The sequence below is a fragment of the Phyllopteryx taeniolatus genome, chromosome 2 (assembly GCF_024500385.1).
Source record: "Phyllopteryx taeniolatus isolate TA_2022b chromosome 2, UOR_Ptae_1.2, whole genome shotgun sequence".
NCBI classification, from domain to species: Eukaryota; Metazoa; Chordata; class Actinopteri; order Syngnathiformes; family Syngnathidae; genus Phyllopteryx; species Phyllopteryx taeniolatus.
In genome coordinates, this window is record NC_084503.1 from 35,981,406 (window position 1) to 36,007,353 (window position 25,948).

Consider the following 25,948-nt stretch of genomic DNA (forward strand, 5'->3'; position numbering starts at 1 on the left):
ATGCCCCTATTACTTCCTAGCATACCTAGCAGGATTTCATAAAATAGTTTTAAGAACTAATGGTTTGTTCTTTGTTGTTTCCCTGTAGTAATAGTAGTAGCAGCAGCGGTGATGCTGGCCTTAAATTTGCCCTGTGTGAAGTCCCCGAGGTGGTGCCCCTTATCCCCTATTGTCAAAGGGATGGGGCAGGTTGCTGACAAAAATTTTTAATCGCTTACTGTCGCTGCAAATGCTATGTGAACGCCAACTTGTAACTCGGGGGGGGGGGGGTTAGTCCACAATTCAGTGTGAGCCCTGAAATTCACATTCACTCTGTAACAAATCCACATACTGAGACGGTGCATCACCATGTATGTTTCCAAGAACTCCTACAGTGGGCGCCTCTAAAAGGGGCTGCAAATTCCCCATACAAACACCAATGGTAAACAGATCATGTCTGCACACAATAGAAAACCAATTCAGGGAGTGCACAGAGGTGCCCCAATGCCCCAATGCCCAATGCCTGTGCGGCCACACATATCGCACATGCCAGAAACCGCTGGTTTACATGATAACACAACATCATTACTGTTTTGTCTCCCAAAATAGAGTCGGTTCCAGCGTCCAATTCAGTTGTGACGACAGCTACGTTCTTCAAGGATCCAAAAGTATCACCTGTCAGAGAGTGACGGACACGCTGGCTGCCTGGAGTGACCACAGGCCCATCTGCAGAAGTAGGTTGTCATGCCTGTCACCACTGTGAAATCTTAATTGATGTCATGATACTGCACTGGATGTGTGTGCAGCTACAGTTGCAATATGGTCCGTGTTGCCTCTTGCCAGACAGAGTTTTCCACAGCCAAGACAAATAAGAACATTTTCAAAATGTTTCATTTCCCCCAAGATTAATTCTTTATTGATCCTCCCTCTGGGGAAATTGTTCGAGAAGCAAACAGGGCGAATAAATCAAATAAGATATAGGAAGTCATTGAGAATGAATAACAAGACGAAATAAATATTGAATTGCAACAGTTAGTTTGTATTTGTAACTACAAATATAAGCAAGGATGACTATTGTGTTGGGTAAGTGCACTTATCAGACTGCTTCAGTTCATTCTCTGATGGTAGAAAAGCTTAGAGGCTGACTTGATAACAAGGCTAAAGGATGAGAGCTAAAGGATGAGAGTTTTTCCCCCTCTTTTTGATGGTACTCTAAACAATCAGCTTGAAGGACAAAATGAAAAAGTGCTATGGAGATTTCTGTCGGAAATATTTATGGTGGCTGTTACATGTGGGGTAACAATGCTAGCTGAGCTCTCGTGATGGAGCTCTAGAACAAGGACCTAGAGGATTTCTTCTGTTTTAATTGTACATATCTACAGCAACAATAGGAAATTGAGGCAGAAATTTTACAATAGAAAAAATGTCACGGGCACACCACCATTCAAATATGTCACAAAAAATGAATGATTATCTCATCTCAATTTACTCCCAAATAGTACTTAGTGTGAAATATGTTTTTTTTTTAGTTGAACACAAAGCTATTATTTTGTTGGATGAATAGCAACAGGTTAATTGTACCATCTAGTGGAAGAGCATTTAATTGTTCTGTCTGTCACCGGCATAGACAGATGAACAATGAAATATCTTTATTTTTTTTGCTATTTGGAATGGATAAATAATAATTTTCAAACCAATTAAGTGAAATTGGACAATTTTCTGCGACACACCTGACGCCACAGCCCTGTGGGTTGGAATCACTGCCTTAGAGAATAATTAGCAGAAATGTAGAGAACTCTAAGAGAAGACACAAAGGAAATGGTCTGACGTCCCTGGAGAAAATGATCTATTGTCTTGAAGAATGAAGTACACTCATCAGCCACATTCGGTACACCTCAACAATCTGCCATTAAAAGGATAATAATTCTCAGTATTGATTGGCTGGCAACTAGTTCAGGGTGTACCCCTCCTCCTGCCCGATGACAGCTGGGATAGGCTCTAGCACGCCCGCGACCCTAGTGAGGAGAAGCGGCTCAGAAAATGGATGGATGGATGGATAGTCTGCAGTGTCTAATATTTTGTCCCTCTTATCTAGCTGAAAAAATGTTGCTCTAAATTTCATTGAAAAACACTCCCCTTATGAGTACAGTTCAGTGCTACAACCAACAGCCACAATAGTACATATATTGTTTGTACTTCTCTGGCAGTGTAACTAAAAATGAAAAAAAAAAAAAAAAAGCAGCGCTTTTGTGTTAAATGTCGTTATATGGTGCAGATGTACCTAACAAATTGGCTTGTGAGTGTAAATCATGCTTAGCGTGTATAAAATAGCATCATAAACATTCATTGAAGGTGTTAACAAAAGGACTGGATTCTGAGGATTCAATTGCTTTTTGTGAGACTGACATTGGCGTATTGTTACTATTTGCTTTGCCAGTATCATAAAAATATGATATGTTGTGTGTTGATGATTGCACGACCAGTTGCTGTGTGAGTGTCAAAGCAATGATGCAGGGGCTCTCACTGCCCACGTAGTTACTGACAATACCCACTTGCCTTTATTGCTCCACAATGGAAAGGGAGACAGCCGGCATACACAAAACAGAATACACACACAAACAGATACACACGCCTACATTGACAGCAAACGATCGTGTCACACACCTCTGCAGCAGATCTTGCCTTGAGCCGTGGGTGTGTGTATGTGTGTATGTTTGACGGACAGGCCGTCCCTGTGCTCAGACACATACTGTAAGATCCCTGTCACATTGTATTACACTGTCTGTGTTTGTGTGTGTTTGGGGGTCTGGTTTGTATCTAGAAGTCAGTGTGTGACCGCAGAGACCCGCCCGCCCTCATGATACTGGCCACTCATGTCAGGAGGAGACAAAGAGCTGGAGGGCGAGTGATTTGTGGACCGATATGAAAGAATGCAGAATGTTTTTTTCCCTTCAAAAATACCATTCTAAACTTGTAATAGATATTACACTAGGAACCTTGGGAAAATTACCACCAAAATAAAATGTTAAACGTGTTACAACTTTTGTGTACTGTCGTTTGAAAGCAATCAGATATACTGTAAAGTGAACCCCTGTTTATTGTGGGCGATATGCTTCAAACCCGCTCGTGATCGGTTCAAAATCTGAGAATCTGCGAGGCCATATATGTTTTAGAGTTATAACCCTCACACATGTATTAAACACATTTAAACTTATTTAAAAAAACACTAGTAGTCTGTTTTAATACAACCCCAATTCCAATGAAGGTGGGACGTTGTGTTAAACATAAATAAAAACAGAATACAATGATACAATCATGTTCAACCTATATTTAATTGAATACACTATAAATACAAGGTATTTAATGTTCAAACTGATAAATGTGATTGTTTTTAGCAAATAATCATTACCTTAGAATTGTATGGCTCCAATACGGTACAGAGCGTGCAACAATACTCATCGTTTTAAACCCCGTATTGCATAGGCCGAACGATGAACCGCACTATGGCAGGGTTCACTGAATTGCAATATTACTGTCTCTGAATTGAAATGTGTTACAGTATCTCTCTTACTTTCACCAAAACAAGACAAAGCACATACTTGCCATTTTAACATGCTAGAATGTCATTGACTAATTTAATAATGCCTCTCTGTGACAAGCACATGTACTATATACAGTATTACAAGTTTGTTTCTCTCAATTATTATTATTATTATTATTCAGCCACATGTTTAATACAGTGAGGACAATACACACGCACGTCTTAATGTTTACTTCTTCGGATCCATCATGAATGACAGAAGTTGTTGCAAATGGGAATTTAACAGTGGGCTCCCCTCTGCAAAGTTTATATTGACAGTAAGCCACACCGTACTCAGTTTTCTTCAACCCAATCAGCACAAGAACACAGCCCGTGATTAATTGGCATGTTTTGTCAACAGGGATGGATCATCTCTTGAACTTTCAAGTCAGAAAGTTTTGTGTGCTTTGATGCGCTGACACAAGCATACAAAATGATCGTACTGTAACTGCTCCACTGAGTGTGTCTGGTCTGGTGTTGGCCCTCTCCAGGGACTGGAGCCCATGAGCATTGCCTATTCTCCTCTGAGACCTAACTGTTAATTAGAAGCTGATCTGTGGAATGAATAGCCATTAATGTGTGTATGTGTGTGCGTGTGCGTGCGTATACATTCACCACAGCGAGTTTCAGCTCTTTTCTAATTAACAGGCAGTGCAGTCATCCTGACATCCTCCTCTCTTTCAGTCCTTTTTCTTTCTCTTGCTAACCTTTCTGCCCTTTCTACATCACGCACTTCCTCTTACCTTTTTCTTCTTTCAGCCTCTTTTCACTGCTAAATGTCTCTTAGGCTGTCTCTGTTAAAGACTAGTTGTTCCTTCCTTTTATGCAACTCCTTGGGATTCTTTGGGCATACTTTAACACCCCCCCCCCCCCCCCCCCCCCCCCCCCAAAAAAAATGGCTATAACTTCAACAACTGTAAATAGTCTTCTTTTGAAAAATATGAAAAAACTTGAAATGAGTGATGTAAATGGATGTAACACTTTTTTATATAATATATAATAGTGCCCTGTTTATTTTCTTGATTATACTGAATGGTTTCAAAACAAATGTTGGCCAGATGAAACATTGATACGGCCAATTATCATCATCATCAAAAATGGTAAAACACTCATGTATAGTATGACCAGATTTTATTTATTTATTTCCTTCTTGATTCCAGTCATTATTATTCTCATTATTATCAGTGATTCTAATTATTGCTACTAGTACAAGAAGAAGAAGAAGTGACTTTCAGCTTTTCCCCATCAGGGGTCGCCACAGCAGGTCACTCGCATAATTATTTTGGCACAGTTTTTACGGCTGATGCCATTCCTATAACTCTTTATTTTTTGAAAACGATTGACTGTCTGTTTACTGTCTTTTGCCTCTAGCCCGTACCTGTGGTAGCAACTTAAGGGGGCCCAGAGGGATCATAACATCGCCTAACTACCCTGTCCAGTATGAGAACAATGCCCACTGTGTCTGGGTAATCACTGCACTGGATTCTGCAAGGGTGAGTCTTTTCCCCATCTTCACCATCCTTATAGCCCTTAATAATAAATGCTGAAATGCCACACATACACGCCTCTCCAAATGTGAGCAGTGAGGCCAATTCCTTTATTTTTACTGTTGACTGAGAACATTTGGGTTTGAAATCAAACAATTAATATGAAAAAAGGTATCCATTTTTATTTACATCTGGATTTGATACACAACTTTGAAGATGACACTTTTTGTTTGAACTGATTTTTCAAGTGAGCAAAAGCATTGGAGCATGCAATGGGGATGTCTGTTTTGCTTAAATGTGTCCTATGATTTAAACAATAGATAACACTGAATTTCTATGTTCAGTTTCCAATTTGGGTTTTGCCTTTGGAGGCTAATGTCAAAATTAGAGAGCTATATATCAGTGAAAAAACAAGCAATTTTTAATGGAATGAAAGATGGAAAATCATTCAGAGTGAACATTAGCCACAGTAAAACAACCATTTGGAATACCCCAAAGAAAGAAACCACTAGGCTACTACTCAAGAGATGTAACCAACAGGTAGCTCGAGGAAAACAGAATCCATTGATGACAGAAACATTGTGAGAGCTGTGGGTTTTGTGGGCAGTAAAGCCAGTATTGTCTTTCTCCTGCTGAACAAGGTAATCGTTGTGTACTGAACTGCAATTTACTGTATGTGTCAGAATCAGAATCATCTTTATGTGCCACGTATGTCCAAAAAACACATAAGGAATTTGACTCCGGTAGATGGAGCCGCTCTAGTACGACAACAGACAGTCAATTGACAGGGAACACTTTTGAGACATAAAGACATTGACAAGTGTCATTCATATCCTTAACAGAAAACTCCTAACTTTTATTGGCCACTGATGCAGGGAGTAGGAGGAGGGTAAGGCTGCCCAAGGAAATGCATGTTTTGGGGCAGTGTGGAGATGCTGATGGTTTAAAGATGGAAAGACCACAGCCCAGGCGAAAGTTTGGAGTTGAGCTGAAGGGGAGATGATGGATGACTTTCTTGGTGAACACAACTTCGGGGCTTCATCCTCCTTCTCTTTGTCCTCACACATCTTTTGCATTGACATGACAGCTGTGCCAAAGACATCCTGGGGTGTTATTGGGGTGTCAAAGAGAATCTCCTTCTTAGTTGACAGGACTGTGAGGTGCAGCCACCAGGCTTATTCTTGCACGAAATACCACAGAAGCATCAGCGTCTTTGGGTGGCCTTGGTTTTAGCTACAGTTACGATAATGTTATCTTGAGGTGTCTGACAGGGTGAAGTGCATGAAACTGGACTCTTGCTGATAGTTGTAGTTATCAGCTTGGGAGACATTGCCACTTGTGTTGCCGCATAATTTGATTAGTTTTAAACTGACTTGTCCCTACAATCAAGTGCCCTAGCGTGTGTTCACTGTCAGGCTAGTTAAAGTACTCGTAAAGGGATTATACAACACCCATGTCCGCTGGTTGAGCTTTATGCTCAAGTAGGGGACAGTTTGGGATTTCTCTTTTATTCAGGATAATTTTTATTGACTTGTATTAGTTGCCATTCATTCATTTCATAGATTTAGTGGTGGTGTGAAAAAAATTACTTGTTCAATCAGAGAATAGCTGAAACAAATACTTGAAGACAAAGTTACTGGCACAGTTTATCTTTGCACAGATTTCAGACAATTCTACATGGAAACATGCAGCATCTTGAAGGACTGGCCAAGAGTAGATTTCAAACACTGATTTGTATACTTTCCAATATGAAAATTCGTTCATATCAATACACATAATGCAGGAAGTGTCATACCGTTGGTCAGAGAAAAACAGTATGATAGGATTCAAGAGGGAAGGTCTCGAAGGGGCAATGCATGTAGTCGGTTTCACACCTCCACTTTTTGCTGTTGTTCTTGATCAGACGAACTGGAGTCACTTTTGAATCATCAAATTAGTCCCAAGTGTTGCGATACACCATTGAGGTTAGAGGAATACACACAAACTGGCACATTTGCTTAGGATGGCAGAGTTAGCAACACTGAAAGAGAAGTACTCCTTGACGGACATTGAAGTTTTGAAGGAAAAGTGCAGATCCTTTGCTCTCCCAAAGTAGTTAAGTGTTCATGCTCGCTGTTTACTTTCCATCGGGAGCCGACATGACTGAATTGTAAGCCAATACAGTAGTACTGTCTGAGCACTCGCTGCATGATGTCATAGATAAACAACGATGCCGCGTTGGTCGCGATATAATATCGTCGAGTCGACTGTACTTGATCAACGCCAACCTGCACACCTTCACAAGTATCCACCTGAATACACCTGAAGGTAAAATCATTTTCTGTAAACCTGCTAACTACAAAAAAAAAATAAAAAATCATATAGGAGAAATATTTTGATGGTGGTTATAGAACTGCACTTCATCATACCAAGAGGGGTTTTAGTATTTTTGTTTGTTTGTTTTGTGTTTTTTTTTTTTTTCAATCTGGGTTCTCTTACACGAGAGAGGTACTTGATATTTTGTGGCTGATGAATGTAAATTTATCCATCCATCCAGCCATCCAACCATTTTCTTTACCACTTATCCTCACTAAGGTCGCAGGCTACTAGAGCCTATCCCAGCCATCTTTGGGCGGGAGGCGGGGATGTAAATTTATACAAGAGAATTATATAAACAATAGGTGAACTTTTGGGTTTGAATAAGCATTCTAAAAAATTTTGATGAAAGTAGTATTCATAAAGATATACTGTACAACACTGGACTGTACTACCCACACATCAGTATGGTCTAGTCACTAGACCTAGACTCTAGTGCAGAGCCAGTTGAAGTGTTGTTTGGGCTTCCTTATGATTCTCAATTGCTGAGCTCAAGGTCACCACACATCCACAATTTTGTGAAAGCGGCTTTGTTGTTGAGTCATTGTTGTATCTGCATGAATAATTCATAGAGCTTCCGTACATCTCAAGTCTTTCCAGTTTCCCTGACACTATTATCTTCTCTTCATGTCTGATCACATATCCCATCTCTTCTCTCCTGTCCCCGCTCTCTACTTGTTCCCGTCCCTGTTCCCATTACAATGTACTTGCCTCATTTTCTCTTTATGCCTCCTTTATTTTCCACCCATCCCTCCATCTACTGCACCACTCGTTTAGCATCTGCATATCCCGCCTTCTTTTTTTCTTCTTAGCCACCTGAACATAGTCTAAGTAGAAACAGGGAACACAAAATGAGAGCAAAATGCAATTGAGCTCATTTATAAAATACAAAAGAAAGAGGCTGGAAGTATACAGTAGATGAGCCAAACGAGGCTAAGTGTTCAGCCAACTACTTCATACAAGGAAATTCTAAATGTTTAGTCTCCCTATTTGTGGTCGATGTGTCCCCTGGGAGTGGTCACAATAGGGTTGTTCCTGTTTGTTGTTGCCAAGTGTCGCTGGTTCTGCAGTTTTTCATCTGCCTGAATGGTGAACTTTGCATTCCAACTGGTTGTTCCCCTGCCTGGTGGCAAAATATCTCGTTAGTGGCCACTCTTCCAATGGAATGAGCCAATCTTTGGGAGAGAAAGGTCAATACGTTGTAAGCAGATGATAGGTGTTGGTGCAAACCTCCTCTGCCATTTAGAGAGGGCCTTTTTGTTTTTGACATAAATGGGTTCTTTCACACTTCTTTCGAACCAGCGGCCCTTTCTATCCAGGATTTGGACATTGTTGTTCTCAAAGGATTGTCCCGTCTTTAGAGATGAAAATGAACTACCGACTTCACATGCAAAGAAGCTGCTCTACTATGTCGTACCATGTATTATTGTCAGGGTTGCTTGGTCTCTCCAATGTAGACGTCTTTGCTTTCCTTGTTATACTGCACTGCATGAACTATATTGGTGAGTTTGCTTCTCTGGATGTTGTCCTAGGGGTGACCCAGCTTTTCTCTGAGGGCGTTTGTGGTTGTGAAATGCATCTGTATGTTATTGTTTGAGAAAATCCTTCTGAGTTTCTCTGATGAACCACCCAAAAAAGGGACCACCACATTCCGTCTCCACTTTCTATGCTCAGGTATGGCTGCAATTGCCCTTCCTCCCACTTCTGGATTTGACAAAGGTCCAGTTCGGATTCCCACAGTTAGTAAGAGCCTTCCTTATGTGTGTTTGCTCCATCTGTGTTCCATTGTCGGTTGTAGGGATTTTCTCTGCTCTGTCGTCGAGGGTTTTGATAAGCCCTATTGCATGTGTTCTTGTGGGTGATTGGAGTCAAACAGCAGGTACTGGTCTGTGTGGCTTTTCTGGTGTCCCCTCACTGATGGACACCTGTAATCCACATCTCTACAACATAGAATCTTACCCCAATCATAAAAGAACTTGTTGCCAAGAAAAGATGGCCAAATACTTTCTCACTTGGCCAAGCACATCTCCGAAGGCACACCCTCGCTGTGCTGATATGCCCAGCTTGGCACAGACCGATCTGCCAAATTGGCAAACACACGCAGCAAGTTTTGCGCTTGCACGAAAATAAAGATACGCCACTTTTTACGGTCAACTGCAGCTACGCTGTCAACAAAAAATAGAGCCCAATGTTTGCTTTGAGTTTTGGCCTTCTGTGCGATTAACTTTGACAGCGCTGCTCTGTAGGAACAATGTGTTGAAATCATCACAATTCTTAACAGTGCAAAATTGATTAATACAATTCTTATGCCCATCCTAGCTTCAGTCGTTTAAAACTGTCCGCGTATGTGTTGCCTTGGTTATGATTAATGATGTACTGTATATTACCTCGGCATAACAACAAATTAGGAATGTGCTGTAGTGACACATTATAAAATACCGCAGCTACTGACATTTACAGTGTCACTGTTGATATACACACCGGAAGAGACAAGGACAGAGACAAACAGGAGGATCGAGATAGTTACTGACCAAATGAGTGAAGTAATAGTAGCAAACACTAAATGCAGTTTAATGATAATTATTATACTTATTCACAACACTGTAGCATGAGAGTACTGTCGTCGCACACCTACAATATATACTGTATATAGAATAGTCAGCGGTTTGTACAGTAAATCACGCTTGGCATTGACTTCTGAGTTGTATCTGGCTCTTGGTTGTCAGTACAGTTTATTTTGCTACCATCACAGATGCTAGTGTGATGGGTTTGATTAATATGACTTAATTGTGAATAAATGTTTGTGGATAATTGTCGACAAAGCAGCAGAAGGTGCACACAGTGTACTGCCACATTTTTAATTCACTTTGACTGTTACTGTAAATCTGGCAGCATGAGCTTCCGGTAACAATGAGTTAGTTTCTGTATTTTTACGATGTTTTTTTGAGGTTTGAGCGCACTGTATCTGTAAAATGTTTGCAGAGTAAATTATAGTTATGAAGCCTCATGCAAAGGTTCCGTTATTAGGTTTTTGTGCAAGGGAACGGGAAGTGGGCGGTACAGTGGACGACTGGTTAGATCGTCTGCCTCACAGTTCTGAGGTCCGGGGTTCAATCCCTGACACCGCCTGTGTGGAGTTTGCATGTTCTCCCAGTGCCTGCGTGGGTTTTCTCCGGGCACTCCGGTTTCCTCGCATATCCCAAAAACATCCATGGTAGGTTAATTGAATAATCTAAATTGCCCGTAGGTGTGAATGTGAGTGCGAATGGTCGTTTGTTAATATATGTGCCCTGCGATGGGCTAGCGACCAGTTCAGGGTGTACGCCGCCTCCTGCCCGATGATAGCTTGGATTGGCTCCAGCATTCCCGCGACCCTTGTGAGGGTAAGCGGCTCAGAAAATGGATGGATGGATGGAACGGGAAGTGGACGTGCTCGAAGCTTAAAAGATAATACCATTAGCTTAGTGTTCCCCTCCCAATCATAATTTATAACAATTTGCAACGAGCACATGAATTTCCAGAACAAATGAATGTCCTCTCAGCCATGATGGAGAGTGGCTCAATGAGCAGCATCCACAAACTAATCTGGAAGCTACCACTGTGACTTGATAGATATTCAAGGTCACGACTCTTGAAGATCACATTGAGGGGAGAGCTGTAGTTATTTCAACAAAATTCATTTAAGCTTTGTTAACTTTGTGAAAGGCAAAGGCAAGAGGCATTGTTTTGACCCCTGGTGGTTGGATTGTGTCTTAGTTAACAGTTTTACGGCAAAACTTCACCACTGATTTCCATGGAATTTTGTTAATAGTTGTTGCATGTACAAACCATAAACTTTTAGCAGTAAATATGTTTAGGATGCCAGGAAAACACATTCATGGCACAATTTTTGCCCTAATTTTATGACTTTTTAAAAATAAATTACCCGAGGTAATCTTACATTGCAAATAATGTCATAGTTATGATAATATTGTGCAACAAATCCTCTGTGGGGATAATCAAAATGACTTTTCCTGATGATTAAATGCATTTTCTAAAGCGGTGAAGTGTGTTGCCCAGGAAGAAATGCACCCTGGGTCCTTATGTGATCCGTTTGAGAAAGACAGTGCTGAAAGGGCCAGAGGAGATAATAAAGTATTCAAAGAGAGGAAATTAGCATGTATTAAGATGAATAACAATCATCTTTCTGTCGACCTCTCTTTTCTTTCCTCTGAATGTCATTGTCCCTTGTCCTCCCTTACTATTATTCCACGACTTATTTCATCTTTACCGTGTAAAGACTGAGCCAAATGATGCTATTGAAGTGTGTGTTCGTTTTTGTTACCTCTATGTTGGTTAACACCTTAAAGTTTAACTAGTCAATAAGTAGCGCTGCTGCCTGGTCGTTGCCGTTTTGTCCGCTTCTGCTCAGTTCTGCATTTGCGGTGATTTGCCAGTGTTTTAGGAAATGATGTTGCCATAAGATTTCCTAGTTGTGACTCTAATTAGTAGACCTCTGCTGTGGGGTGTGCTTCAGGAGTATGGGGTGCCGAACTCCCTGATACGGGCTGTTCAGTCCCAGTGATGCGGACTTTGTATCAGTCCGTTGTGGTGAAGAAGGAGCTAAGCCGAAAGGCGAAGCTCTTGATTTACCGGTCGATCTACATTCCTACCCTCACCTATGGTCACGAGCTGTGGGTCGTGACCGAAAGAACAAGATCCCGGATACAAGCGGCCGAAATGAGTTTCCTCCGCAGGGTGTCAGGGCTCTCCCTTAGAGAGAGGATGAGAAGCTCGCTCATCCGAGAGGATCTCAGAGTAGAGCCGCTGCTGCTCCACATCGAGAGGAGCCAGATGAGGTGGCTGGGGCATCTGATTAGGATGCCTCCCGGACGTCTCCCCGGTGAGGTGTTCTGGGCACGTCCCACTGGGAGGAGATCCCGGGGACGACCCAAGACCTGCTGGAGAGACTATGTCTCTCGGCTGACCTGGGAACGCCTCGGGATCCCCTCGGAAGAGCTGGAGGAAGTGGCTGGAGAGAGGGAAGTCTGGGCTTCCCTCCTGAGGCTGCTGCCCCCGCGACCCGATCTTGGATAAGCGGAGGAAAATGGATGGCTGGATGGACTTGATAAATATACATTTACATTTTTGTGAGAATATGTTTAAAACGTGGAAGGGGAACTAGTTATCTTTAAGGTAGTTGTTAGAAACACTGAACTTCAGGAGAAGAGAGGACACAGAGCGTGTGCGTGCATGTCAGTCACTGAATTCATCAGTATCAAGAAGATAATTATTTTGTTTAAGTCTGAGGCATGCTTGACTGCTCACAGGCGTAACTCATTAGGTGTCTAATCACTGGTGCCTTTTTTGGAATACATATCAATGTGTGTGTGTGTGTGTGTGTGTGCGCGCGCGCGTGTGTGTGCGTGCGTGCGTGCGTGTGTGTGTGTGCACGCAAGTGTGTGGTCCTCTAAATTTACACATTTGGTCACTTTCATTCATGGATCATTTACTTCATCGCTGTCATCACAAGTCAGGACATATTAAGTCAAATTGTATCTAATGCAGACATTGAGGTGAATGACCACAGACTAGCAACCCTTTATTGCACAGTGACTGTTTTTCTCAATGTCTTTATGTCTGTTGTCGTACTAGAGCGGCTCCAACTACCGGAGACAAATTCCTTGTGTGTTTTTTGGACATACTTGGCAGATAAAGAGGATTCTGATTCTGATTATTCTGATTCGGATTCCAAGTTGTTCCTAATGAAATCAATGATGATCCAGGGCAACAGGATGACCTCTTGGTAAACACAACTGCCCCGCAGCGGAGAGAATAAAGGTTCAAATCTTGGCTCAGGCCCACGCGTCCGGAGTTTGCATGTTTTCCCGTGTTTGCTTGGGTTTTCTGCTGGCTTTCTTCCACATTCAGAAACTTACAAGACTCTAAACCATGCATGTTAAACTCCCAACCACATCTGGCCTTGCACGCAAAAACACCCAGGCTACAGATCAATTTCATAATCAGCGTGGAGCAGGCCCGCATAGTAATCATAAAAGACATTAGGTGTCTTTGCTATTTTCACAGACAGTTATTTTCTATTTGACACAACCACACGTGCTTCGTTGATGCTGCAAGAGACCAGAGTGTCATGAATAACACTAACATTTTAACCTATAGTGCCAGACTCATCACTACTAAAAGTAGCAATAATTTAACTGCACACAGCTAGAGACACGCCACAAAATAACACATTAACTAGGCATGATCACACGGTCAAACGTAATAATTGTAACTAAAGCAAATCATTCTCAGGGCATTGAATCGATCTCAGCAAATCATGCTACAATCCCATTATACAGCACAACAGCTACCTTAGCGAAATATTGTCTACCCGCAATCAGGGGGATCAGAGGTCTAGGGGTTCTAAGTTCCCGGCCAGGCAAGAGAAATTTCACAGTTTTGCACATTTGAACACAATTTCATTCCCATATTTCTGCAATGGAAGCACAACAAAGTCTACTGAATCATCAAAATCTAATAAAGGGTATTTAAATGTTGAGCCACAGCAAAAGAGGAATGGATTGGAATAAACATATAATGAGCCTAATTTCTGAGGGAAAACAACTCATTTTGATACAGCAGCACCTCTACATACACATTAACACTAGGGATTTTTTTCTGGAGTAAAACTGCCCCCTATAGTGATCGAGTACCAAAAATCGACCTTGGACTTTTTTTGCGGGGACTTTTACTTGACATGAAATACATATATATTTTTACAACACAGGACCTTACCCCAAACCTAAACAAACTTGTTGCCAAGGTGCCAAGTATCCAGTTCTGACGAAATGTCAAGATCAAATAAACCTTTTGATTGATAATTATTCTAACCTTTACTGAAAAGCACACTTTTTACGGATTTTTCCTTTTTTTTTTGTTGACAGCATGTTCATTTTTGTAACGTATAATTTTGGCAGATAATTTCATGAAGACCAACACATTTATTTTAAGTTCAAATTGGTTAATGAGGACAAGTGCTATAGAAAATAGATGTATGGAGGGACTCTGTTCTATTGTTCCCACCAAAGTACCCTTTAAACAATTCATTCTCAACATTGTTGGTTGTGAAACAGTATCTGCTTGGTAAAATAATCTTAGTAAAACCAGATACTAATTAATAGTAAGCAATTAATTATATTACTCATATTCTATGGAATAGTTAGGACAGTGATGTGGCTCGCCACTTCATTGCCGAACACAGGCAAGAAATATGGTGGCTCTTAAGGGCAAAAAAGGCTCAGTGCCGGACTGATGCCCCCATGGAGTTACAGCTCCACTGCTTATCGAGTCTTATGTCCGAGCAGCCCACTCCATGCCGCTGGCAAGAGCATCTGTTTTATCAAATCTGGACAGTGTTTCTTCATGAAAAAAAAAGAACGAGAACACCTACTCTTGTCTTCAACTACAGGCAAGTTGGACTCCAGGAAGTTTCTGTTGGCGTTTTCTCAGGTGGATTTTTGAGCCAATATTCTTGTGAAATAAAGCATCCTGTCTGCCAGTTTATCGTGTTTCTTCTTTGGTACACTTTTGTCCCCATCTTTTACCTTTCTATTTTTATAGAAGATGTGTTCTGTGGATGTGTGGGTTACATGCCATTAAGTGCACTAAGTGCCATCACTGCTGCCTCCCCACTTTCAAGTGTGCAACAAGAGTGGCTGATTGGATGCAATTTTATGAGCTGTGACTTGATGACAATTTTTGCTCGCATCTAATATCCCTCTTTAGTAAATTTGGGAGTGCATTTCCTTTGGTCTTATTGTGGCAATTATGCACACGAGGTAGATACAATAATTTCTGCAACAGTGCATTTGAAACAACACGCGGGCCACATCACTGTGGCTGCTCACATTGACTGATCAGAATACACTGCCATCAAAATGGCATCCCCTAATAGCGCCCAAATTAGCACATTATCTCAATTCAAAGCTTTTACCTGTTCTGGATTTTGACTGTATTTTTCATCTGACAGACCATAATTTACTGAATTAGCTTTGTCTGCCGCTTTCATCCCTCACCCATAATCTTTCTGCAACTGAAAGGTGAAAATGGGGTTGTGTTCCTTGGCTAGGATTGGTTATCATGTGGAAGCATGAAATAACATACTTTATACATTCAAATATACTAGAGAGAATTAAACCAATTGGTTGGTTTCCTATTGCATCACATTTGGCCCAGTTGTTCACAAGTTCCTCAGGCGCAGTTTAGACATTATTTTTAAAACGTTCCCCTCTGTAAGGAAATCAATCCCCCGTGGCCAAATCTCAAGTTTGTCACTCAAACTTTCTCTTGTCTTTCATCTTTTGTCTCTGTTGAGGTGACATCCGCTGAAAGCGCCAGCTTGACTGGTGACACTGGTCATCAATTATGAATGTCAATTACTGTGATTAGTTTTTAATGGCATTACATTAAAGTCCTCTGTTTCACTCCAGGCGGCACGGTGAGCGACTGGTTAGAGCGTCTGCCTCACATTTGTGAGGACCGGGGTTCAATTCCCGGCCCCGCCTGTGTGGAGTTTGCATGTTCTCCCCGTGCCCACGTGGGTTTTCTCCGGGCACTCCGGTTTCCTCCCACAACCCAAAAACATGTATGGTAGGTTAATTGAAGACTCGAAATTGCCCGTAGGTGTGAATGTGCGTGCAGATGGTTGTTTGTTTGTATGTGCCCTGCGATTGACTGGCAACCAGTTCAGGGTGTACCCCGCCTCCTGCCCGATGACAGCTGGGATAGGCTCCAGCACTCCCGCGACCCTTGTGAGAATGACCGGCTCAGAGAATGGATGGATGGAAGGATGTTTCACTCCATTCTGTCAGATGCAAATTGCATTCATTAAATTTATTTTTTTTTTGGGAGGGGGTGGGGGGGAGGGGTGTTAGGTGTTAGTTTACGTATACTCAGTGATTGCTTCATTAGCTAGAATTGCGCAATACAAAATTAGCTGTATCAAAATCTTTACAAAGATAATGCTTATTTTTGGTTGACACTGCCCGAGAGGTATTTACTTAATATTGTGTTTGTCATTTCCTGCATTATTGCTTCAAATATTGTTCCCTTCTCATGTAGCTAAACACAAAGCTCATAATGAAAATATTGGAAAAACCTCTGGGTGTGATCAAGTGGTGTTATACACCACTGCAAACTAGAATTTCCATCATACATTTTTCCAATCACTCCAGTGAAATGAATGTATTTCCACATTTTTCTTCCAAAAATGTAAAAAAGACACACTGTTCCAGAAACACACACCTTTCATGGGACAGCAGCTACATTTTTGTTTTATATAAGTCGATTCATCACAAAAATATTAATGGAAGTTCAGTAGAATGCTCTATATTATGACAGCAGTTACCAAAATCTTTTCTGATAAAATTAGGCATATGAATAATTTACAGTTCTGAAAAAACAAATGCAAAACATTTTTTTCTTATACACATGCAACATTAAGAAAAAACACTAAGTTTAAATTTGGCTCAGGTATAAATAATTTTGGGCTTTTATTGGACCTACCTAAGTATACCTAATACTGTGACCAGAGTGTACAGTATTAACAAATTCAGGTAGCTGCTGAAAAATATATTTCGATCCTCGTTTTTCGTTTTTTTTGTGATCCCGTTTTGTCACATGATCCATTGACTTTCAACTCAGGTAGACACTTAATTAGTGATTGTGTTACTATTGTTATTCTCGTGATTGCACGGCCATCTATAGAGGGTCACTTCCTGCTCCCTGGCCGGTGGCTAAACCAGAGCCAGTGAGAACCTGAGAAAAAATTAACAAAAAGAAAGAAGAGCAGTTAATGCTAAAGTTAAGTACATTTTCACACAAGCAGAAGCACATTATCAGACATAAACTACAAGCAGTGTTTCACTATGCTGCTGGCTTCTATGTTTGTGTCTCATTGCTTGGCAGTGCATTTTGTATCCACTGTAAATTTAACAATGGCTGCAAGAGCCATTGTAAAGAGGATTTATAGGGTTCTCTTGGGCTGCAATGAGTTGCAAAGTACACATAATTTGGATTACACTGCAAATGAAATACTTGTGAAGAAATAAATATCAGCGATTCTAACTCTGAAGTTGTGCCACCTTAGGGGTATATTTTTACCATTGTTTATTTTCAAATTCCAATTGTGGGATCAAAGGCATTCAAATTGAGAGGTTTCTTAGTACTTAGGTGTACAAGTTTTCAACTATTTACAGTACATTACTTTTTCATACATAGTCCTATTCATTTCAGATAAGAGGTGGAGGTCACTTCATCTGATTCTGCCGACATTTTTAATAAGTCCCAAACAAACAAATCATACTTTTTAAAGAATGGCTGTCCTTTAACTTATCCGTCTGGGCCTACATAACCATATACAGTATGTCTATCATGCATGCTTATTTTTGGTCATTTTCATGTATCATTTCCTGAAACCCCACAGAGCAGGATAATGAAACACCTTGTGCCTTGTCTGTGTCTGACCCTGCAGTGCAGTGTCTAACTGTTAAATAACAGTTGCTCACAGTTATTGTTGCTCAGTTGATTTGACTCTTGCTACCAATGCCATAGTGATGAAATAGAATATAATTTGTAACATCCAGTCATTAGTTTTAGTCAGTCTTGTCATGTTTTTTGGGGGTTTTCAAGGTGGTGGTGTAGAGAAGCAGGAGAGGCAAAGCTGATACACAAGAGGAGCAGGAACGATGAGACCTGGTGGTGACAAAGACATAATGACCACACAGGGAAGGTACAAACAAGACAAAGGGAAACAAAACCCCAGATGACATGAAATAAAATCACTCCAAAATTGCGAAGGTCAACAAAAACGCAGATTATGACAAGTATCATCCGTTTTGGCTTTTAGTTGTTTTGAATCAACAAGAACTTGAATGGCTGTAAAAGTGGCAGAAGCTCTTTTTCTGCATTGTGAATTTGTGACGCTACCCCAGAAAACCTTTGAGTTGAATGAAGGTATAAAACCATGAGTTGGGACTTCACAGTGCTCTTAACTAATTTTAACGACGTATTGATCCACCTTTCACCGCCCTACTGCTCACTTATGACCTCAACATAAAAATGCCTCAATTATCCTTTGAAAGACAAACACATTTCTTTCATGTAAGTTTGATCCTCGTCACAATAGTGATGGGAATTCCGGCTCTTTTTCGAGAACCTGTCATGAACAGAACAGAGGACAGGACCCAAAATGCACGACTCCAATACAAATGGACAGTTTCAAAAAAGAGAGTTTTAATAAACGAGCAGAGGTCGGTACACAGACAGGTAATCCGAAAAGGCAACAGCATCCAAAAAACGTGAGGCAAAGAGGCAAGGTCAATAATCAGAACAGGGTCTAGTCTTAATATGAGTCGGTGACGTGGAAACAAGGAATGCTGGAACGTGACAACAAGGTACAAAAAAATGGCGATCAGAAAGAATGAGACAGGAGGTTAAATGCATGGGGTAATTAGGGTAAACGAGGCACAGCTGGGGAAGATGCTCTCAGAAGCAGTTGTATATGAGACAGGGGGAAGACAACAACCCTAACACACACCCATGACGGTTGACAGAGATGGTTGGTAACCATGCACAATCTGAAAAGGTGATAGACCAGTGGATGCAGCGGGGAGAGAATTGTGAGAGAACTCGACCCAAACCAGTTTCTGAGACCAGGATTGTGGCTCCTGTGAAGCGAGACATCGGAGCCCAGTCTCCAGGTCCTGGTTCAGCCTCTCGGTTTGTCAGTTGTTTTCAGGATGAAACCCAGATGACAGACTGACGGTAGCACCTATTAGACTGCAAAACTCGTGAAATGAATTGGGGGCCCCTATCAGATACCACACTCTTGGGAAAACCATACAACTTGAATACCTGGTTTATCATCAACTCGGCAGTGTCTTTAGCTGAGGGGAGTTTCGGAAGTGCAATGAAGTGTGCCATCTTAGAGAACCTGTCAACAACTGTGAGAATGGTGGTATTTCCTTTAGAGGCCGGTAATCCCGTCACAAAGTCTACGGAGATGTCTGACCAAGGATGTGGTGGTATTGGCACGGGGCGCAACTCCCCAGAAGGGTGTTGTTCATTCTCCAGTAACCACTGCAACACAGAGCAGACATGAATAATGTGAGTCTCCTCATCCGGGGAGAATATCAAAATATCGTCCAAATATACAAAAGCATACACATTCAAGACGCAAGACATCATTGACAAGGTTTTGGAAAACAGCTGGAGAGTTAGTGAGTCCAAAAGGCATTACCAAATACTCATAATGTCCCGTTGGTGTGTTGAATGTTGTTTTCCGGTGGAGATAAGAGGAAGAGGGTACCTGTTTTTGCACAGTTATCTCATTGAGACCCCGGTAATTGATACAGTGTCGCAGGGTCTTGTCCTTTTTGTCCACAAAGAAAAATCCCACTCCCGCAGTGGATGAAGATGGCCGAATGATCCCGGCTGCCAGTGATTCTTCCACATACTCCTTCATAGCCTTGTGTTCCGGCCCAGAAAGAGAGAACAACCTCCCCCGTGGAGGTGTGGTTCCAGGCAGCAAGTCAACTGCACAGTCATAAGGTCTGTGGGGTGGAAGGGATTTGGCTCTGGACTTGGAAAAATCGTCTTTAATGTCATGGTAACAGGTGGGCACTTGAGATAAGTCAGGATCCCCAGATGGGGTCTTTGGAATTTCATGAGAAACATATCCCTGAACATTACATGGAGGCTTGAATCAGTTCTGGGAGCAATTGCTGCCCCATGACATAACATGCCCAGAGGACCAGTCAATATGGGGGTTATGTAATTTTAACCAAAGGCTCCATAAAATAAGGTCATAATTCATCACGTCAAAAACATGAAAAGTAATCCGTTCCGAGTGAGAATCAGGAAATGTCAATATGAGTGTTTGGGTGCGGTGAGTGATCTTGCCCATAAAACCGTCTGCCGTCTGCAGCATAGGTGTTGCGGTTGCGTTTTACTTGAAAGGTTCTAAGGTGCATATGTCTAACAAGGAGGGAGTTGAGTAAATTTGCATCAGAACCAGAGTGAATCAATACAGATGTATGAATATCTTGATCTGGAGAGCATAGTGTCACTTTAGGAAGAACCCGGGTAGGGTCTTCCTTAATGATATTTAGAGTCACCGCTCCCATACCCTTGTTAGCGGCACCGGCAACCTTGACGTGACAGTTGCTCACGGAATGACCCAACTGACCACAGTAGAAGCACCGCCCTTCCCTCAGCTGGCATTGACGTTCCTCAGGGGAGAGACGGAACCTGCATGGGTTCATCCGTGGTGACGCTTGCCAGTGGATTGAGACCGGCAACATGGGATCTGCCTTGGTTTGGCTGGTCACCGAGGCTCATCCTCCAGGTGCGCGGTGATGCATCCTTCCGCCGATTTCCGTACAGCTTGCGATCTAAAAGCCTTTTGTCGATCTTTACGGTGAGAGCAATGAGTGTCCAAGTCGGTCAGCAGGTCTAGTGGGACCAAACGATCCTTGACGGTGGGGGATAGTCCTTGAAAAAATGCATCGAGTAGTGCCCTGTTGTTCCACTGACTCTCAGCTGCTAGAATGTGAAACTCAGTCGCGTAATCTGACACCGTGCGCTTGCCTTGTTGTAAGGTGACAAGGGAGCAAGCTGCCTCATGATCTGGTGTGGAATACTGAAAAACCTGCTCCTTACTCTTTACGAAAGAAGCCCAAGAATGACACGCGGCAGAATTGCGGCTCCATTCAGCAGTACCCCAGGCCTCCGCACGACCAGTCAGGTGGGAAATGACAAAAGCGATCTTTGCCCGCTCGGTGGGGAAGGGAGCTGCCTGCAGCTCAAAGTGGAGTTCTCACTGAGTGATGAATGGCTTAATATTCCCAGACTCTCCAGAGAACCTCACCGGTCGAGAGAGTTGTGGGCAGACAGCAGCGGATGTGGCAGGTGGCGGCATGGTGACTGCTTTACATGGAAATGGTGGTGGCATCGGGTGCTGTGCCAGCTGGTTCCTTCTTTTGAACCATATTCATTAGAACTTCAAACTGTGAGGCCACCTGTCTCATCATAGTGTCCTGATGCTCTGACAGTCCCTTTAGATGAAGGTGGAGGGCAGCAAGTTGCTCATCCTGCTTCGATATGCGTTGACCCTGCGCTTGAAGGGCTTTGCGCACCGGGTCTGAGTCTGCTGTGTCCATGTTATGGCCAGTTCGTTCTGTCATGAACGGAACAGAGGACAAGACCCAAAATGCACGACTCCAATACAAATGGACAGTTTCAAAAAAGAGAGATTTAATAAACGAGAAGAGGTCGGTACACAGGCAGGCAATCCGAAAAGGCAACAGTATCCAAAAAATGTGAGGCAAAGAGGCAAGGTCAATAGTCAGAACAGGGTCTAGTCCTACTATGAGTTGGTGATGTGGAAACAAGTAATGCTGGAACGTGACAACAAGGTACAACGAACTGGCGACCAGAAAGAATGAGACAGGAGGTTAAATGCATGGGGTATTTAGGGTAAATGAGGCACAGGTGGGGAAGATGCTCTCAGGAGCAGGTGTGTACGAGACAGGGGGAAGACAACAACCGGAACACACACCCATGACAGAACCGACTCTTTAGGATCAGCTCACTAAAAAGAGCCAGCTCTTTCGGCTTCCAAACAGCTCTTCACATTTTCGGTTACTTAAATTCATTTATTACACAAAAATGAGATAAAATTATGGTGTGACAATACAACGAAATACAAAAACAAACTATTTACAGTTGAACGAATACATACTTTAAGCTTTTCACTTTTTTCTATTACACAAATTTAAAGTGACACAACACAGAATCACTACAAAACACACAGCACAATAATATATAAATTAAAATACATGAAACAAACAAACAAAACATCTGCATTCAGATAACTTAGTAGTTGTTAAGATTGGCTTTGAGAAAGCAAGTTGCTCAGCTTTGAGGAGCTGATCCGATTTCTTCTGTTGGAAATGATTTGTTGCCTCCTGTTTTGGAGAAGGTTCTCTCAGAAGGGAGTGACATTGCTACAGTGTGCAACAGTTGCATTAGACACACTGGAACCTTTATTAATATCAGGTTCAAATACTTGTCTTTGTTCTTCTCATTGCACAGATGGTTGACTGTGCAGGTTGTTTGTACAGCCAGTGATTTTTTTCCCTGCAAACTTTACACTGCCTTTGCATTGTCCGTAAAGTTTAAATGTGTCCAGATTTTACTCCTTTTCCTGTTGTCACTCATTTTCTTAACGATTCCTTAACAGCACATTCATGTTTTCTCTCATGGCCCCTTGCTCTGTTTCTCACTCATCTTCCGTCCTGGTCTGTGTGCTGTTGTGTGTGCTCCTCTGCTCGACGCAGTCAGAGAGAGAAAGACAACGCCCACATATTGACCAATCACGTGCGGGCGCTCTCTCAAGTGAACGACGAAGGCAGCTCGCGATCGTTCGCTTCAAAGATCTAAGATGCGTTTCGTTCGCGTCCGACACATCACTACTTCTCTCTAGACGTTAGCATTTAAGGAACGCCAATGAAATATTTTATAGTTTTTTTTACTACGCACACCCACACACCCATGCAGGTATGTACACACACAAGTAAGATTGTATTTCTCAAATTAAAGTAAATGTAGCCATGCAGTTATCATCTCATATAAACACCAATTCCAATGAAGTTGGTACATTGTGTAACACACAAAAAAGAGAATACAATGAGCTGCAAATCCTTCTTGACCTATACTCAATTGAATACACTGAGATGTGTCTCGTCTCATACAGATTAAATGCAGTAGACTTTCTCGTTTGTATGGTGAACTTCATGTACTATTGATGTCAACCTATTGTAACTTTAGGCATATTGCAGCGGTGCACTGAGTAGCCAGGACAGTGATGTGTGTACCATCTTCCTATACTCAGTTAAATTCCTATACTCAATGAAATATATTTCTGTTTCTATGGTCATCATTACCATTTTTTTTTCTGTCTCAAAATGAAGCAGAGGTGCTAACATTCTAATCATCTGCACATGTTTATCATACTATAATTCAAAATAAAAAGGCAGGAGCCCAGTTTGAAATTATTTAAAAATGTTTAATTAAAAATCATGTAATTAATTACAGCATAGAATTTATATTCAGTTTATCAAAAGAAGCACAGCCTAATGCTTGGATAAGCAAATAATGGGTGTCATAGTTTGTGGGGTGTGGCCACCTTTGCTTGAGACATTCATATTTAATTTTGAATCAGCCTTCCAGGGCTCTGTGGTCCACCTCTGCAGCAATAGTTTGCTCCAGTGTTCTCCCTACGGAGTAAAGGCACTTTTTTTAACTTTTACAATAAACAGTTTTTATGTGCTACCTTTTTTTTTTTTTTGTCTGTTGCTGATTTATAGATATATCATTATGTGTCAGTGGCTTTGTGTTGGTATAAATCCTTCTCAACTGAATACCCTCGCTTCACCCGTGTCCTTTCCTGAACTCTCGCCGCCACTCTTCCACTCCATTTCATGAGGCTTGCTACTTCCAGACCTGACAAATGATTGTCTCTAATCAATAACACGAATTCTACCTTTTTGACTGCCTTATTATCTGCGTGGTTTCACCTGCACTCATGACTGTCCCCATCGTCAACTCGCCTTGAGAGATACCAGTTTATTTTACAAGACATCTCTAAAAAGCTGAAAGCATGAGGTGGAAAACTGCTTGAAGTCACAGTATTATTTTTTTTTCAAACAAATCCAAAGTCACACCCAACTAATGCAATGCTGGTCAGATAACAGTTGTCAGCGGTTTTATTTAGAGCTGGAGGCGGCCTGAATTTAGGCAGAGGTAACCACCTTTATGCAGGAAAGACATTGATTGATTTGTAGTACCCTTCTGTGTTGGTATCACATGAACAATGGACATAAAAAAAAGCAAAACAATTGTAGAGCTAATGCTCACTAAGCTAAATTATCATGGCCCGAGGCTGCTCCTTGGGTTACCCCCCCCCCCCCCCCCCCTTTATCGTCCCCTTGTCGGGTGCCCCTATCCGCTCGCCTTTCCAACAAACAAGGGACACTCTCCCACCCTCGGGCTGGGGGGAACGGCTGCATCGCGGGCCCTGCGGGTTGGGGGGGGGGGGGGCCGTCTGGCTGTCCTGGGGGTGGAGGGGTGGAGGGGGTTAGTGCTGCTGGTGGGGTGGCATTGGGTCCCTGCGTCCCCCGCCAGGTGGCCGGTTCTCGGGGCGCCTCAGTGGGGCCGGCGGACCGCCCTGGGTCCCTCGCTGTGGGACGTGTCCCGTCCGCGGGGCTGCTCTCGGGTGGACCCTGGGCCTGATCCCGCCCCTCGATTGATTGGGTGGGGTCCTCAGCCACCGCGGTGCGGTCATAGCAATTACAGGAGACTTCTGTCAGTCTTTGTGCATGTAAAACTGTATCAATTCACTTGCATGTATCCACAGGCACACACCCCTAGGACTCTGGGTGTGGGGTCACGCACCTACTGCAACAAATAACTCATGAATATGCAAATCGCTTGTATATCCCCTCACTTATACTCTCGTGCTGCATACTTTTATAATTTACATAATTAATGCCACCACACTTCAGTTCTACAGCCGGGTTCACGACCCTTGTCCTGCATGCTTCTTCTCCTGTCCTTGTCCTGTTCTATCTTGTCCTATCCTTCCCTCACAGGGTGTTAGCACTACAGCCCCATGCAACACTCATATTTAATGTTTCATTGTTGTAGATAATGTAATAATTTACTTCTCTCATCCTGTTTACAATTAGTGCTTTGTCTTTTGTCTTTGTTTCTCTCTCCCTTCTAGAAACTTTGTTCTGTTCGACTGATCAAGTCTGATTCTCAATAAACCTCAATTATAATACCACAGCGGAAGCTTACAAACTCCACTGTGACAGTAAAACTGTTTTGTCATATAATGATACAGATTTTCCATTCTGCTTAACCTAACAGCCGAACAGGACAGATAAAAAAAAAAAAAAAGCTAAATTATCTCATGATGTCACGCTGCATGATGGTTTGACAATTTGCATCTTTTGGGATGTTCTTAACTGTACAACGCTGTGTGTCGCTGAATTAACAAGTTACACTGTGCTTGAATGCTCAACAAATTTCATTATTTTACAGTCAAAATTCTGTGTTAAACATGATTGTGTTCGGATGAAGCTTTAGTACAATTTTCAAAGTCAGATGTGGCTAAAACCAAATGAATTTCAAACCAATGAGATAAATGCAGTGCTTGGTTTTGTCATGGTTGTGAAAATGACTCCCTGAAACTGAAGATCCAACTATGCATGAAAGCCCTTCTTATAACAGTCCCTGTGTTTTGTTGGTTACCATAAGATAATAACTCTCAAAGTTGTTTTGCATCTTTGATGCATTATATTGAGCCATTATTGGTTGACTAAACATGGCCTGAGGCAGTAGCAGTCAGTGTGTCATGAGAAAGCAAAATGCTTTCGACATGTTGCAGTTTCTCATTTATTAGACTGTATCGATCTAAGATTCCAATTTTCAAACTTTTTTT

General features: G+C 42.0%; 1 protein-coding gene across 2 annotated transcripts in view; it reads left to right on the forward strand.

Annotated features, from left to right (window-relative positions):
* Positions 1–25,948, forward strand: part of LOC133474361 (CUB and sushi domain-containing protein 1-like) — a 570,296-nt gene that overhangs the window by 356,632 nt on the left and 187,716 nt on the right. For both annotated transcript variants that reach the window (XM_061765990.1, XM_061765991.1), the window contains exons 9-10: positions 589–713; positions 4,931–5,052. In XM_061765990.1, the coding sequence (XP_061621974.1) occupies positions 589–713; positions 4,931–5,052 (247 nt within the window). The remainder of the gene's footprint in view (positions 1–588; positions 714–4,930; positions 5,053–25,948) is intronic.